Genomic DNA, 17,655 nt, shown 5'->3' on the forward strand with positions numbered 1-17,655 from the left:
CTCCATGACTATGAACTACCATCAGATATACTTACTAATAACAATAAATCTTTAATGAAGAAATAGAGAAACTATTAACCCTTCTATATCAAACCCTTATGCAGAACTTGCACTTCACAAGGCTTGTCTCTCTAACCAACCCACTGGCCATATGTCACTCTTCCCTTCTTGATTCTAAACTTCCCCCTTACCAGAAAGTGCCTATCACTGCTATGCATACTAAAACCTTCATATCACTCTAACATTTATCCAGCTAACATATTTCACTATACATTGTTAATACAGTTACAGCTCATAAAATATCACATAACAATATGGTTTGTCTTATCAAGTCTCAATGCTAGGTGGCGCTGGCCGCTGCATTGTCTCAGTGGTCTACATCAAAGCACCGCATCTAACATGTAAAATGCACTTAATTCAAAACTCTTCTTTAAAGGGAACCAACCACCAGGATTTTGCTATATGAAGTAAAGGCAGTTTATTGTTGATTTTTCCTTTGTCCTGATGAAGGAGGCTTTGACCTCTGAAATGCGTGGACCTGTTAAATAAAGAAGAATTGATTAAATCAACAGTCTATTACTTCGGCAGCAGCACGGCATCAACCCTGTTTCTTCTCTCCACCACTGTAACAAAGTAATGAGAATACTCTATGTAAGAAACGGTGCTATACATAACAAGCGAGGTCACTATATAATAAGGGACGGCACCATAAATAACTAACAAGGATGCTAACAAGGGGCAGTGTTATATATAACAAAAGAGGAAACTATCTAATTAAGGACTGTGCTTTACATAATGAGTACTCTAGATACTAATCGACAGTGCTATACATAATAAGTCGACATTCCTTTATAAGTGTGCAGTGTCGGTGTGCTGCCTGATTTTTTTCTTGGACAGCTCACAGAGCCATTGAGTATGTCTTATTCTACATATTCACATCCGAACAGCAATTGCTGAGTCTTGCAGATCTCATTCTTGGATCCATGATTTTCACAGATACTGTATCTGAATCGATCTATCAAACTCTGATTCCATATAAAATCTAATAAAAACATCTGGCAGCATATGGATATATCACACGAATGTGAGAATGTGACTTAAGGCATTTAACATATAACACCAATACCAAGTTATGCAATACAGTGACTTACCGCTGACATCTCGTCTGATTAGTCACTTTCTGTTATTTCCTCTCCATCTGCTCAGACCTTCATGTCCACATCTTCCAGCCATGACTCGTCTTATCACACTCACTGTAGCCCTGAAAATAACAAGGTTATAATCTAAATTAATTAGTCTCTGTGACTCTCCCCTCAATTAATACTAAGGCTATGTGCAAATGTTGCAATTTTGTCAAGGAAAATACGCAGCGTTTTATAGTACAAGGAAAGGGATTCCTGAAATTTCATGTACACGTTGCTTATCTTTTTCCTGGAAGATTTGTAGCAGATTCAGATCTGCAGCATGTCAATTCTTCCAGTGGTTTTGCAGTATATTTCACCCATACTAATGACTGGGAGAAAATATACTATAAAAAAGCATGTAAAAATATGCATATTTTACACAGTGTTCTTCCTGCCAACACATCAGGATTTGCAGAAGAATTTTCTGCTGTAAATCCTGAACATGTGCACGTAGCATAAGTCCCAGTCCTGTGTTCTCACCCTCTAATTCATTGCTGCTAGCTTCATAATGAATTGAGGGAATGGGGAGGATGCTGAAGGCCATATAATGAATTGGGGGGGTTAGGGAGGATGCTATAAAGCCATAGAAAGAATTGTGGGGTGGGAAGGACACTATTAGGGCCGTATAATAAACTGTGGGGTAAGGAGGATTCTATGAGTGTCATACACAAAATTTTAGAGTGGTAAGGACACTATCAGGGACATATAATGAATTGTTGGGTGGGGAGGATACTATAAGGGCTATACAATGAATTGTGAGGTACCCGCTTCCCCACATATGTAGCATCACCTGCTTTAACACAGCCCACCCCAGCAGGCAGCCCCACACAAGTAACCCTAACCCTCCCCCAAGCAGTCCCCTCAGTATGCAGCCTCTCACACATAATATAACCCTCTTCTCTTGGCAGCCCTTCAGAATGCAACATCACCCTATTCCCCTGGCAGCCTCCCAGCTTGCAGCCCCAGGCAAGTGACTTCAGCCCTCACCCATGCAGCCCCTCCATATGCAGCCCCCCAGCACAGAGCCCCCAGCATGCTGTGCCCCAGCTTGCAGTCCTACAGCACGCAGCCCCTCAGCACACAGCCACACCACTGTAACATCACTCCCTCCTTCCCCAAGTGAGTGACATCAACAGCTATACAAGATCACCTCTTTTCCCATCCAGCCCCACATACATAAAATCTCAGCTTTCCCTGTCTGATCCCCCTAATATGCAGCCTCTTGTCTGTGCAACTCTTCAACATGCAACTCCCATGTAGGAACATTGACTTATCCTGTGCCCACAAAACACTGCCTCACATAACTCACCCTTAGTCCTATGTATGAAACCCTTTGCTCCATGGTGCAGTCCCTCAGTCCTCTCAGTATGACCTCTCCACAGCTCCTGATCTCCATCAGCCACAGCACAACGCTGAGCACTGGGATCGGCACCGCAGTGGAAGATGAAGCAATGCCCCCTTCTGGTGAGATCATTACCTCAATGGAACAACTCCATTCTAGCCATTGAGAATGGATTCCTGCAGCTCCGCTCCCTGCATTGTGCAGCATAGCAGCAGGATCGCTCCCTACTTGTGCATAGCTTATGATGAGAGCAATCTGGCCATGGGTGCCCCCGGAGCTTTGGGTTCCAAACAACAGGACAGATTGTCCTCATTATTAACTGCCATGCATGGGTCCATCTTAACCTCTGGACCCCGATGCAGTTGCACATGCTGCACCGGCAGTATGTCCACCAGTGATCCTATCTGATGTCAGATCGCAATGCATGGACTGGCTGTCACTCTCCTGACCTGAATGAAAGCTTCATAGAAATATATTCAGCTGTCACACTTGAGTTGAGTGATCTGTGGCTCATCTGTGCATTGTGATCTGTATCAGACCAAATTGCAGAGCTCAGAGCCCTTACTTTAATGAGTGTTTCTATTTTTTGTTCAATCATTTGTGTGAAGAGTGGAATAAGTAAAAAAAATGTAGTTGAATATTCCCTAAATCTAAACATACTGTGATTTTTTTAGTTGCTTACCTACCTAATATTATTTATTATGTTATTTTTAGGAGGTTGAATTTTGTTGGAAAAAATATCAAAAAAATAAAAACATGTAATTATTTAACAGTCCTTGCACACCTATTTTACCAACTCATTTTAGGATATCACTTATCTCAGTCACAGCAGAATTATATTACAGTTCAAGTTCAGTGTTTCTGCAAACAATGGTCTGTGATAACAAATGACTGAGATGGATTTTGGACCATGTTTATGAAAAATATCAAAAACATGAAGTCTGTTAATAATTGGTCTTTTTAACTATTAGGTTACCATTACCATCCTTTTCTATGGTGTGGTCATTTTGACATTACTCAGGCTGTTCTTAAACATTACTATTACTAAGGCTATGTTTGTGTTAAAGAGAAAGAAAAGGGTTGGAAACAGACCTAGGAGATCTCAAAGGGTTATTCCCATTTTTTAGAGCAATTAGAATACCTCCGCTTTGTGGCATGTAAATCCCTCCTGTAAAACGTGCAGTGTGAATTCAAGTTAAGGCCCGTTTCACACGTCAGTGAAAAACACAGACGTTCTTCACTGACGTGTAAAACACGCATATGTCCCTGCGTGTGCCGTGATTCTCGGCACACGTGGGTTGTCTAAGTGCAATCCGGGCTCCGTTCTCTGTGGTCCGTGATTGCACAGAGATTAACTCACCTGCGCCTGCTCCCGCTGTCCATGGTGCTGATCGCTCCCGCGGTGCAGCATCCGGCCGGCGCTGACCTCCGCAGCAGCTGCTTCCGGGTCGGCTGTGTCGTGCATTCATGAATATGCACGACAGTAATGAGCCGGCCCAGAAGCAGCAGGGAGAACAGAGCGCCGCTGAAGCCGGGTGAGTAAAAATGATTTTTATTTTATATGCTCGTTTTTTTCTGGCACGTGTTTCACGGATCACACCACTGCATGGTCCGTGGGACATCAGTGATGCCAGAAAAAAATGGACATGTCTCCGTGCGGCAATCACGGACACGCGGGTACGCCGCACGGAGACACGTGCAGTGAAAAATCACTGATGTGTGAGCGCATTCATTATAATGGGTCTGCGTATGTCAGTGATTCTGGTACGTAGAAAAAAAAGCACAAACGTACCAGAATCACTGACGTGTGAAACAGGCCTAGGTATTTTGATCTCCAAGATCCTATTCCAATATATATTAGGTGTAATAATAATAATAATAATAATAATAATAATAATAATAATAATATTAATAATAAATACCTCCACTTACATATGTAATATAGTTCTCCTGATATAACCATGTCTCTTACCTCATGTGCAGACATTGCAGCTTAGGTATCCATGGTGACGTCCATGCATATAGTGACAGTAAGTTGCTTGTGGTCGTAAGCATGGATACATAAGCCGCAATAGCCTGCACATGAGGTCAGTGACATATGAGGAGAGCTATACTAAATTTCTAATATGAGGTATTTGTTAATATTATTATTATACCTACTACATATTGGGATAGCATCATGGAGACTGGAATAACCTTGTCTACTACCATAGGGTCAATATGACCCCATGCAAATTAGTACTAGTGATTTTTTTTTTTCATGATACCAGACAAGGGTTAAAAAATGCTTATACTGTACATATAATATATACAGATAAGGCTGCACATCAAACTTAGATAATAGTATAATGCCTCAAGCATATGGACAAATATTGGAATATACAATGAAAAATGCTACTTGCTAATTTGAACATGTGAATAATGAATTGCATACTTGCCATTAATATTAGGAAAAAGGAGATATTTAGCAATCGCATTGATCAATGTAACTGAGCCCCAAGGCCTCGTCAAGGCATATCTCTATATTGGGGTCCCTAGCTCTGTGACCCTAACTGTGTGTCATCTCATTGCAATTAAAAACTGCTATGGGTGGAGAGGGGTAACTAAGGACTTTCTTATATAGGAGATGGAAAAAACATGGCCGAAAGGGGCGGAGCTGTGTTCACATTCAGAAAAAAACTACATATAACTGAATAGGATAACTGAAGTGAGCACTAATATATATATTATGAGTGCAAGCCAAAAATTACATACTATATACAGATAAGGCTGCACATCAAACTTAGATAATAGTATAATGCCTCAAGCATATGGACAAATATTGGAATATACAATGAAAAATGCTACTTGCTAATTTGAACATGTGAATAATGAATTGCATACTTGCCATGAATATTAGGAAAAAGGAGATATTTAGCAATCGCATTGATCAATGTAACTGAGCCCCAAGGCCTCGTCAAGGCATATCTCTATATTGGGGTCCCTAGCTCTGTGACCCTAACTGTGTGTCATCTCATTGCAATTAAAAACTGCTATGGGTGGAGAGGGGTAACTAAGGACTTTCTTATATAGGAGATGGAAAAAACATGGCCGAAAGGGGCGGAGCTGTGTTCACATTCAGAAAAAAACTACATATAACTGAATAGGATAACTGAAGTGAGCACTAATATATATATTATGAGTGCAAGCCAAAAATTACATACTATATACAGATAAGGCTGCACATCAAACTTAGATAATAGTATAATGCCTCAAGCATATGGACAAATAGTGGAATATACAATGAAAAATGCTACTTGCTAATTTGAACATGTGAATAATGAATTGCATACTTGCCATGAATATTAGGAAAAAGGAGATATTTAGCAATCGCATTGATCAATGTAACTGAGCCCCAAGGCCTCGTCAAGGCATATCTCTATATTGGGGTCCCTAGCTCTGTGACCCTAACTGTGTGTCATCTCATTGCAATTAAAAACTGCTATGGGTGGAGAGGGGTAACTAAGGACTTTCTTATATAGGAGATGGAAAAAACATGGCCGAAAGGGGCGGAGCTGTGTTCACATTCAGAAAAAAACTACATATAACTGAATAGGATAACTGAAGTGAGCACTAATATATATATTATGAGTGCAAGCCAAAAATTACATACTATATACAGATAAGGCTGCACATCAAACTTAGATAATAGTATAATGCCTCAAGCATATGGACAAATAGTGGAATATACAATGAAAAATGCTACTTGCTAATTTGAACATGTGAATAATGAATTGCATACTTGCCATGAGTATTAGGAAAAAGGAGATATTTAGCAATCGCATTGATCAATGTAACTGAGCCCCAAGGCCTTGTCAAGGCATATCTCTATATTGGGGTCCCTAGCTCTGTGACCCTAACTGTGTGTCATCTCATTGCAATTAAAAACTGCTATGGGTGGAGAGGGGTAACTAAGGACTTTCTTATATAGGAGATGGAAAAAACATGGCCGAAAGGGGCGGAGCTGTGTTCACATTCAGAAAAAAACTACATATAACTGAATAGGATAACTGAAGTGAGCACTAATATATATATTATGAGTGCAAGCCAAAAATTACATACTATATACAGATAAGGCTGCACATCAAACTTAGATAATAGTATAATGCCTCAAGCATATGGACAAATATTGGAATATACAATGAAAAATGCTACTTGCTAATTTGAACATGTGAATAATGAATTGCATACTTGCCATGAATATTAGGAAAAAGGAGATATTTAGCAATCGCATTGATCAATGTAACTGAGCCCCAAGGCCTCGTCAAGGCATATCTCTATATTGGGGTCCCTAGCTCTGTGACCCTAACTGTGTGTCATCTCATTGCAATTAAAAACTATAGAGATATGCCTTGACGAGGCCTTGGGGCTCAGTTACATTGATCAATGCGATTGCTAAATATCTCCTTTTTCCTAATATTCATGGCAAGTATGCAATTCATTATTCACATGTTCAAATTAGCAAGTAGCATTTTTCATTGTATATTCCAATATTTGTCCATATGCTTGAGGCATTATACTATTATCTAAGTTTGATGTGCAGCCTTATCTGTATATAGTATGTAATTTTTGGCTTGCACTCATAATATATATATTAGTGCTCACTTCAGTTATCCTATTCAGTTATATGTAGTTTTTTTCTGAATGTGAACACAGTTCCGCCCCTTTCGGCCATGTTTTTTCCATCTCCTATATAAGAAAGTCCTTAGTTACCCCTCTCCACCCATAGCAGTTTTTAATTGCAATGAGATGACACACAGTTAGGGTCACAGAGCTAGGGACCCCAATATAGAGATATGCCTTGACGAGGCCTTGGGGCTCAGTTACATTGATCAATGCGATTGCTAAATATCTCCTTTTTCCTAATATTCATGGCAAGTATGCAATTCATTATTCACATGTTCAAATTAGCAAGTAGCATTTTTCATTGTATATTCCAATATTTGTCCATATGCTTGAGGCATTATACTATTATCTAAGTTTGATGTGCAGCCTTATCTGTATATAGTATGTAATTTTTGGCTTGCACTCATAATATATATATTAGTGCTCACTTCAGTTATCCTATTCAGTTATATGTAGTTTTTTTCTGAATGTGAACACAGCTCCGCCCCTTTCGGCCATGTTTTTTCCATCTCCTATATAAGAAAGTCCTTAGTTACCCCTCTCCACCCATAGCAGTTTTTAATTGCAATGAGATGACACACAGTTAGGGTCACAGAGCTAGGGACCCCAATATAGAGATATGCCTTGACGAGGCCTTGGGGCTCAGTTACATTGATCAATGCGATTGCTAAATATCTCCTTTTTCCTAATATTCATGGCAAGTATGCAATTCATTATTCACATGTTCAAATTAGCAAGTAGCATTTTTCATTGTATATTCCAATATTTGTCCATATGCTTGAGGCATTATACTATTATCTAAGTTTGATGTGCAGCCTTATCTGTATATAGTATGTAATTTTTGGCTTGCACTCATAATATATATATTAGTGCTCACTTCAGTTATCCTATTCAGTTATATGTAGTTTTTTTCTGAATGTGAACACAGCTCCGCCCCTTTCGGCCATGTTTTTTCCATCTCCTATATAAGAAAGTCCTTAGTTACCCCTCTCCACCCATAGCAGTTTTTAATTGCAATGAGATGACACACAGTTAGGGTCACAGAGCTAGGGACCCCAATATAGAGATATGCCTTGACGAGGCCTTGGGGCTCAGTTACATTGATCAATGCGATTGCTAAATATCTCCTTTTTCCTAATATTCATGGCAAGTATGCAATTCATTATTCACATGTTCAAATTAGCAAGTAGCATTTTTCATTGTATATTCCAATATTTGTCCATATGCTTGAGGCATTATACTATTATCTAAGTTTGATGTGCAGCCTTATCTGTATATAGTATGTAATTTTTGGCTTGCACTCATAATATATATATATTAGTGCTCACTTCAGTTATCCTATTCAGTTATACTGTACATATAGGCTTACACATTATATTTTATAAATGTGTTTCTGTTGACTTTGTAGCCACCTTTGGGATCCCTGCTGATGATGATAATATGTTTTGCTAAGATCTTAAAGGGAACCTGTCAGGTGGAATATCCACCCAGGACCACGAGCAGTTCTGGGTGCATATTCCTAATCCCTGCCTAACCGTCCCTGTATCTAATAGCATAGATAAAGGGATCTTTAGAAAAAGTATTTCTAAAGATCTTTTATCATATGTTAATGAAGCCAGGGACTAATCACAAGGGTGTTACTTCCCACGACTAGTCAGCCTTCTTAGCATGGTAGTATGCCCACAGGGGTGTGCTAACATGCTACAATATAGCATCACCAGCGGTGACGTGTGTACCTGTGTCTGATTTCTCCGCTGTTGAGAAGTCCCGGCACTTCCCATCATGCGCACTAGACCTCACTGAAGCCTGGACGCGCACACCCGGCTTCATACTGCGCATGATCGGAAGTGCCTGGGACTTCAGAACAGCGGACACAGGTACGCAGGTCACCACTGCATTGAGTGGCATGTTAGCATTCCCCTGTGGGTGTAGTACCATGCTAAGAGGGCGGACTAGTCAGAGGAAGTAACACCCTTGTGAATAGTCCTTGCAATCATTAGCATCTCATAAAAGGATCTTTAGAAATACTTTTTCTAAAGATCCCTTTATCTATGCTGCTAGATACAGGGACGGTTAGGCAGGGATTAGCAATATGCACCCAGAACTGCTTGTGATTGTGGGTACATATTGCACCTGACAGGTTCCCTTTAATTTGCATGATCTGCAATGGTCTGTAAGACCATACAAAATGAATTTAATATCTCCCCGCATGTAAACATTTTCTGTAGTTCCTCCTCTTGTTGAGAGGGTTTTTGATTAATATGATGTTCTAAAGAATAAGATTTCAATGAATTGCAAAATGTATTATGTAATCCAAAAATACACATGTACTAATGAACATTGGCTAATATATAAAAAATGACATTGTAAGTGTCTGCTCTCACAATCCCTTCCTTATGAGTGAGAGTGATTTTGTTAATAGGGGAGGGAAGCTGCGGGGAGATCGGGCCTTCTCCGTACAGTGTTGTATAATGTAGATGTCAGGGGTATTGCTGTGACTTGCTTGTAGGTGAATGACAGACAGCTAGCAGAGTAAAGGCTGGGAGGGAAGAGTCAGGTACTGCCGGAGTACTGACCAGGGAGTAAGTCTAAATCTTCTTTTGCTCATCGTAATTGGCATTGGAGCCCTGCCACTAATCAATACTGTGCATAGCAAATCACCGCTTGAGTTTGAATCCATTTGACAGAAAACTGTTCATGTTTAACAAACTACTTTATAACATAGCAGCTCACGGACTGTGGTAAACCAGAAGCACAAGGCAAAAAAGGGCCACAGAGCTGTAAAATGCAGATTACAGGTCATGGGAATCCTGCTAGGTTAGATCTCTCCCTAGGGCCAATGCTCTGACATTACGAGAATATATTATCTCTCCACTCCGACAGTTAAAAATCATATACACATGTTAAAGGCACAAACCAGACAAACCTAATACCCTTTTGTTACGCCCAAGGCTCTGTTCACACCTGCGTATCTGGCTCCCGTTTCATGGTTCTGCCCTAAGAATAGAGAAATGGATTTGTGGTGTAACATGTCGTATAAGAATCTGCTACATTATGGATGCAAATAGAAGTGTGGAGGCCTTAATGGACCATAAAGGGGTCTGTCTGATTTTTGTCATGTGCTTTTTCCTATATTGGAATACAAAACGCAGCATGTACTCTTATTAACCCTATACAGTGATCCCTCACCTATCGTGGGAGTTACGTGATAGGTTAAAATCCTCTAAGTAGCAGAGTTATATTTACTTTATTATTTACCCATATTTTTTGGATTATAAGGTGCACTTTTCCTCCTGAAAATTTGGGAGGAAAATGAGGGGTGCCTTTTATAAGCAGAATATGGTGGAGAATGGTGACAGGAGGCAGGGGCAATGCTGTGGGCTGCAGTTTGTGGAATGGGCACTGCAGAAGGTGAGGCAGGGGCCATCCTGAAAATGTTGGCACTGTGGGCTTCAAATAATGGCACTCGGAGTCGGTGCATGCACAGATTGAGCTCTCGGCTCAAGATCTCATCTGCGCACGCTCCTCCTCTGGCTCATTGATCTCATGGCAGCGGACTTAAGGAAAATTACGCCCAGAGGTGGGCCATGAGCAAATGAGATCTCGGTTCGTCATTGAGCCAATAGCTCAATCTGCACACACACCGTCTACGGGCACCATGTCTTTGACGCCCACATCACTGAAATTTCTGGATGTTCTGGATGTTCCTGCCAGAGCCCACAGCAAGCATCTGGGACACTCTCTGCACCGCCCGCAGAATCGCCCTGCTCTACCACCGCGCCTGCCTTCTGTGACCCTGCTTCACCACCGCTGCTGCCCCCAGTAAGACACTACCGGATTATAAGACGGACCCCATGGTTTTTTTTTACCAATTTTTTTCTCTAAATTTGAAGTGTGTCTTATAATCTGGAGCTTCTTATAAAACGAAAAATACCTGTGATACAGTGAGGCCGAAATAAGTGAACCGCGATGTGGCGGGAGACAAAAGTACACTAGCAGCCTCTCTTCCTGGTACTCATTGTGGTGATGTGTCCCTCCCCAACCCCCGGCCTCTATTCATGTTCTCTATGCCATATATTGTCATGTAGGTTGCTTGGCTGTCTTTGTTCTTCTAAGCTGGGGTGACTCCAATAGAAAGGCCTGTGGAGACAATGGAGCCATGAGCTTCTGGAGACTTTTCCATATATAGCCACTACTCAAAAGTGGGTGTGAACCCTTCCCCCTCCAGGGGTGGATTTACAGGCACTGGAGAACAGACTGATGGTGGATCAGTCAGTTGGGTGTGGTTCAAGCAGCTGGGATCTTCGCTGAGGCAAGACCCTGGCACCCGTGTGTGGATTTATGGAAGCTGTCACGTGTGATTGGGTTATGTCCCTCATCTGTTGGATCCATTGACTTCTTCCAAGGATTACCTCTACGTGTTTTCTGGCGTTGGATTGCCGGGTGGTGCCCCCGGAACTTTGAGGACTCATTATGGACTCTAAAGAACAATATTGATATTGGCTGTTCTATGCTCCCTAATTCAATAAAACTTGTTGGATTGTTCATCGGCCTGGTGTCCCTACCTGCTCTGTCGCACACCCCATCACATTCATCTTCACACAAGTGAAACACTGGTGGGAAGAAAGCCATGAATGGCAACATCTGCAGGAGTTTGTATGTTCTCCCAGTGTTTGTGTGCATTACCTCTGGGTCTTCCATTTCCACCCACACTCCATAGACATACTGGTAGGGAATTTAGTTTGTGAGCCCCAATGGGGACAGTGATGATCACGTCTGTAAAGCGCAGAGAGTTATGATGGTGCTGTGCAAACAATACGAAGGGAACTTTTCTGTTATGTCATAATATGATTTCATAATTCTTCCAAAATTATTTTAGCCTTTTGTGTTTTATATGACTACAGAAATCCACATTTTTATTGTAGTTGCACATTCATCAATACTTCTGTCTTTTGCTATTAGTCACATTTTCACTCAGAGAGTTATGGCACGATATCTTTTAATATGACTTACACAAGGCAGGAATACCAGTGCATTTGTCAGTATTTGCCAAAAAGTGTGATATTTTTTTTTCTAGTTTATTAGATTATTCATAAACATGAAATTATATGTGTCAAATTACTATAATTTAGAAAAAATAATAAATCTCTCCTGGGGCGACTTCAGTAACTTTATATACATGTGCAGCAGTATATAGTAATATAGTAGAATGACAGGAGCATGTGACTGTAGAGTACTTCACCAAGTTCACCAGGTCAATTTTGGAGAACTTTTGACTTGCAGCTTATTAATAATAGATCATAGAAAAAGCATAATGATAACACTTAGATGGCAATTTGTTCTTACATTATCAATGAGAATAATTGAGGGATGGCACGATAATAATAATATATAATAATATTTATTCACTAAAGCGCCAATAATTCCATAGCGCTTTACATACATCAGTACAATGACGGATTCTATAGAAAGTTGCTCCATACTTATTAATTGATATGGAATGTAAATGTTTACTAAAAGCAACATGTCTGAAAAGCTTCCAGGTCCTCTGTAAAGGGGTTGTCTGGTTTCATATAAATAGTAAGGAAGGCTAAAAAAATAGAATGACTTACCTACTGAAGTCTTGTCACTGTAGCACCACCTCTGGGCTGGTCATTGTATTCAGGGCTGCAAAAGTGGGGTCAGTTAATCACTTATAGAGAACATACTTTTAAAGGCCGCTTTACATGCTGCAATATCATTACTGATATCGCTAGCATGCGTACCCTCCCCCATCAGTTGTGCGACACAGGCAAATCGCTGCCCGTGGCGCACAACATCGCTCAGACCCGTCACACTACTTACCTGCCTAGCGACGTCGCTGTGACCAGCAAACTGCCTCCTTTCTAAGGGGGCGGTTCGTGCGGCGTCACAGCGACGTCACTAAGCGGGCACCCAATAGAAACGGAGGTGCGGAGATGAGCGGGACGTAACATCCCGGCCACCTCCTTCCTTCCTCCTTGCGGGTGGTCGCAGGTAAGGTGAGGTTCCTCGTTCCTGCGGTGTCACACATAGCGATGTGTGCTGCCGCAGGAACGACGAACAACATCGTACCTGCAGCAGCAACGATAAATGGGAATAGGGGGGCATGTTACCGATTAGTGATTTTGCACGTTTCTGCGACGATGCAAAATCACTCATAGGTGTCACACAACGACATTGCTAAAGCGGCCGGATGTGCGTCACAAATTCCGTGACCCCAATGAAATTGCTTGAGCGATGTCGTAGCGTGTAAAGTGGCCTTTAGATTGCTACATCCAATAGATAACACTAAAGTTCCTGATCTCTTTAAAGAGACTATTTGTATATTTAAATTGCCAGGGGATCATCTAACAGTCTTAAAGCCTCTCAACACTACTTGGCACTCTCCTCAAAGGGAAATTTACCCCTTTTACCACTTGTTGAACTAGTCAAACAAGTTGTGCTTTGCACTGCTGAGAGGCAAATACCTTGAAACAGGTAATGTATAGTGCTGAGCAGGCACTAAAATGCTCCATTGCTCGTTACTCGATTTGAGCTGGTCAGACGCTTAGATGGGCTCGACGTGAGTATGGAGCATTATGGAAAGTCAATGATTGGGCAGTTCGGGTCTCCACCCACATACAGCCAGTCATAAAACAGCATTTCCAGTGGGAGGGAGGGTGTGGCTTCTTTTTTGGTCACACTACATCCTAGAAAGTTGTTTTATCCCTCAAGATAGCCATTCAGAGACTGCAACTGGCTCTCCCTGGGATGCCTGCATACATCATGCAGTGAAACAAGCCTGTGCGTTGTGGTTGTTGTTTCACAGAAAAATATCAGATCACCGTGAGCACCCCAATTCTCGATGAAGAAACTAGCAGTGCTGAGCACGTCAACCCATCACTATTCATGTACCATATGTTGAGTTTTAGAATTGCTCTCCCCAATAGGTGGCACTAGAGTCCCGGTTTTCTTTCTCACTGAAGAGTCCATTTAAATACTGCATATATTAATACTCACATTGTGTACCAAAAATGTTACATCCTTAATAACTTGGAACATTTATTGCTTACTTTTATAAATAACCTTTTTAGGACACAAAATTATTGAGGTAGAAGTAAAATGTCTATTAAAATGCATATTACATTTGGATTTGGTGTACAGTGTTAAACGCCATCTTTTTACTTTATAACTTTGCCTCTTGTTGGAGAGGTAGACAATTCCAACAAGAGCCAACGACTCTCAGCCCTGGCCCAAATGCTTTAATCTCTTCATGGAAGATCTATTACACTATAATATCTAGTTGTTTTTTTTTCTATTCTTGATTCAGACTTCTTAGCTGTTTTATGCAAATTTTCTCATTAATTGTAGGTCAAGCTAATGATGAAGAACACTACCCAAGCAGTGGCATTATGGGGACATCGGGCTCCTGCTCACAGTGTAACAGCTATGATGATAACAGATGATCAGAAAACAATTGTCACTGGAAGTCTGGAGGGGCAGATATGTCTTTGGCATCTGTCAATGGACATGAAGGTTTGTAAATGATTTTTTTTTAAATAGTTTGTGTCTAGGTATATGTATAGTACTGTAACAATATTTAAGGGGGTTTTCCCAAAATCCACAAGATCCATTTGATAGTGTTAACTTTCTGACCAGCGATCCTGAGAATAGGGCTTTAGATCCAGTGAATCATACTTTGCAGAGCCTAATGGAGGAGATGTGTACATGCTCAATCTACACTTTATTCATTATCTTTGGGATTATCAAAAATTGTCAAGGTCTATACTCTGCTTTCTTCAGCAGTTTCATAGGACCAGAGACTGAATATGCACACTATTCGGCAGGACCCAGTTCTCGGGGTTCTGGAGTCCCATTGTAAGTTCACTGGTGATCTAATCACTGGGATTTCACCGATAAAAGATAACTTGTAATTTTGGAAGAACCCCTGTAAGCACAAATATAGTATAGAATTTTTAGATATAATCTATGCTGTGTTGTACATTTTACGATTAATAAGTAGTGTTTTTAAAGGGACTCTGTCAAGACGTATTTGCTATGTAATCTGAAGCCAGCATGCTGTAAGAGTTAATATGCAGTTTACAGCCAGCTGTCTCTTATCTCAAAGTCTGTTTTTGCTTACTTCCAAAGTTAAGGTCCCTTTACATACTGCAACATCGCTAGCGATATCGCTGTAACGTCACTGGTTTTGTGACGTAATAATGACCTCCCCAGCGACATTGTAGTGTGTGACACGCATCAGCGACCTGGCCCAAGCTGTGAGGTCGCTGATCGCTACAAGTCGTTCAGGACCATTCTTCGGTCCTTTGTTTCCCGCTGCACAGCATGTATCGGTGTGTTTGACACCGTTACAACGACATCGTTAGCGACCCAGCCCATAGGCGTGCTAGCGTTCCCTTTCCTGCAAGGTAGTTCTGCAGGTCTGTATCGCTGCTGCGTCGTTGACCAGATCTGCCTGTTTTACAGCTCACCAGCGACTGTTAGAGACTTTCCAGCGATCCCGGCCAGGTCGAGATCGCTGGTGGGATCGCTAGAAAGTCTCAGTGTGTAAAGGGGCCTTTAGTAAGCCTTTTAGCGTTATCATTAGTGGGTCTCAGCAGGGGTAATCTGTAGCCCTATTCCACACCCTTCTGTGATTAGCAGCTTCTGTTTATGGAAATGCACACTGAAAGCCTGGTGTGAGCTGAGGCAGCTCTCACTCTGTCAGAACAGCTGTAGCCAGTAATCTAAATGATACATCTTTAGATTCAGAATCTCTTTGCCTACATCATGCTGTTCTCAGATGAGGTAGCAATAACCTGCTGACAGATTCCCTTTAAGGAAATGCCAACTATTTTTTTTAAATTTAACTATACATGACAATTATGACGTCAACATATCTAAGGCACCCCCCACCTCTTGTTACCCTATTATTCATGCATTCTTGGCTGCAGAACAGATTATTAGTAGGTTCTGGATATGCTTTCTACACATTTGCCTTGCATGGTCACAATTTAAATTTTGATCAGTAAGCAACATGAAGCTCCTACAGTGCTGGCCAAAAGTATTGGCACCCCTGCAATTATGTCAGATAATACTCAGTTTCTTCTTGAAAATGATTGCAATCACAAATTCTTTGGTATTATTATCTTCATTTATTTTGCTTGCAATGGAAAAAACACAAAAGAGAATGAAACAAAAATCAAATCATTGATCATTTCACACAAAACTCCAAAAATGGGCCAGACAAAAGTATTGGCACCCTTAGCCTAATACTTGGTTGCACAACCTTTAGCCAAATAACTGCAAACAACTGCTTCCGGTAACCATCAATGAGTTTCTTACAATGCTCTGCTGGAATTTTAGACCATTCTTCGGCAAATTGCCCCAGGTCCCTGACATTTGAAGGGTGCCTTCTCCAAACTGCCATTTTGAGATCTCTCCACAGGTGTTCTATGGGATTCAGGTCTGGACTCATTGCTGGCCACTTTAGTAGTCTCCAGTGCTTTCTATCAAACCATTTTCTAGTGCTTTTTGAAGTGTGTTTTGGGTCATTGTCCTGCTGGAAGACTCATAACCTCTGAGGAAGACCTAGCTTTCTCACACTGGGCCTTACATTATGCTGCAAAATTTGTTGGTAGTCTTCAGACTTCATAATGCTATGCACACGGTCAAGCAGTCCAGTGCCAGAGGCAGCAAAGCAACCCCAAAACATCAGGGAACCTCTGCCATGTTTGACTGTATGAACCGTGTTCTTTTCTTTGAATGCCTCTTTTTTTTCCTGTAAACTCTATGTTGATGGCTTTTCCCAAAAAGCTCTACTTTTGTCTCATCTGACCAGAGAACATTCTTCCAAAACGTTTTAGGCTTTCTCAGATAAGTTTTGGCAAACTCCAGCCTGGCTTTTTTATGTCTCGGGGTAAGAAGTGGGGTCTTCCTGGGTATCCTACCATACAGTCCCTTTTCATTCAGATGCTGTCGGATAGTATGGGTTGACACTGTTGTACCCTCGGACTTCAGGGCAGCTTGAACTTGTTTGGATGTTAGTCGAGGTTCTTTATCCACCATCCGCACAATCTTGCGTTGAAATCTCTCGTCAATTTTCTTTTCCTTCCACATCTAGGGAGGTTAGCCATAGTGCCATGGGCTTTAAAATTCTTGATGACACTGCGCACCATAGACACAGGGACTTTCAGGTCTTTGGAGATGGACTTGTAGCCTGGAGATTGCTCATGCTTCCTCACAATTTGGATTCTCAAGTCCTCAGACAGTTCTTTGGTCTTCTTTCTTTTCTCCATGCTCAATGTACACACAAAGACACAGGACAGAGGTTGAGTCAACTTTAATCCATGTCAACTGGCTGCAAGTGTGATTTAGTTATTGCCAACACCTGTTAGGTGCCACAGGTAAGTTACAGGGGCTGTTAATTACACAAATTAGAGAAGCATCACATGATTTTTCAAA

At 41.2% G+C, this 17,655-nt stretch overlaps 1 protein-coding gene and 1 long non-coding RNA gene across 2 annotated transcripts in view; one reads left to right on the plus strand and one right to left on the minus strand.

Moving 5' to 3' along the window:
* Positions 1-473: 473 nt before the first annotated feature.
* LOC142301721 (uncharacterized) lies at positions 474-10,190 on the minus strand. The gene is made up of 3 exons (XR_012752870.1): positions 10,118-10,190; positions 1,152-1,261; positions 474-538 (listed from the first exon to the last, which is right to left on the minus strand). It is a non-coding gene; the product is annotated as an uncharacterized LOC142301721 (long non-coding RNA).
* Positions 10,191-14,568: 4,378 nt separating this feature from the next.
* WDR72 (WD repeat domain 72) overlaps positions 14,569-17,655 on the plus strand; it is a 426,854-nt gene continuing 423,767 nt past the window's right edge. Inside the window, exon 1 of the mRNA XM_075342738.1 lies at positions 14,569-14,727. Within this exon, the coding sequence (XP_075198853.1) occupies positions 14,572-14,727 (156 nt within the window). The 5' untranslated portion in view covers positions 14,569-14,571. The remainder of the gene's footprint in view (positions 14,728-17,655) is intronic.

The sequence above is a fragment of the Anomaloglossus baeobatrachus genome, chromosome 4 (assembly GCF_048569485.1).
Source record: "Anomaloglossus baeobatrachus isolate aAnoBae1 chromosome 4, aAnoBae1.hap1, whole genome shotgun sequence".
NCBI lineage: Eukaryota > Metazoa > Chordata > Amphibia > Anura > Aromobatidae > Anomaloglossus > Anomaloglossus baeobatrachus.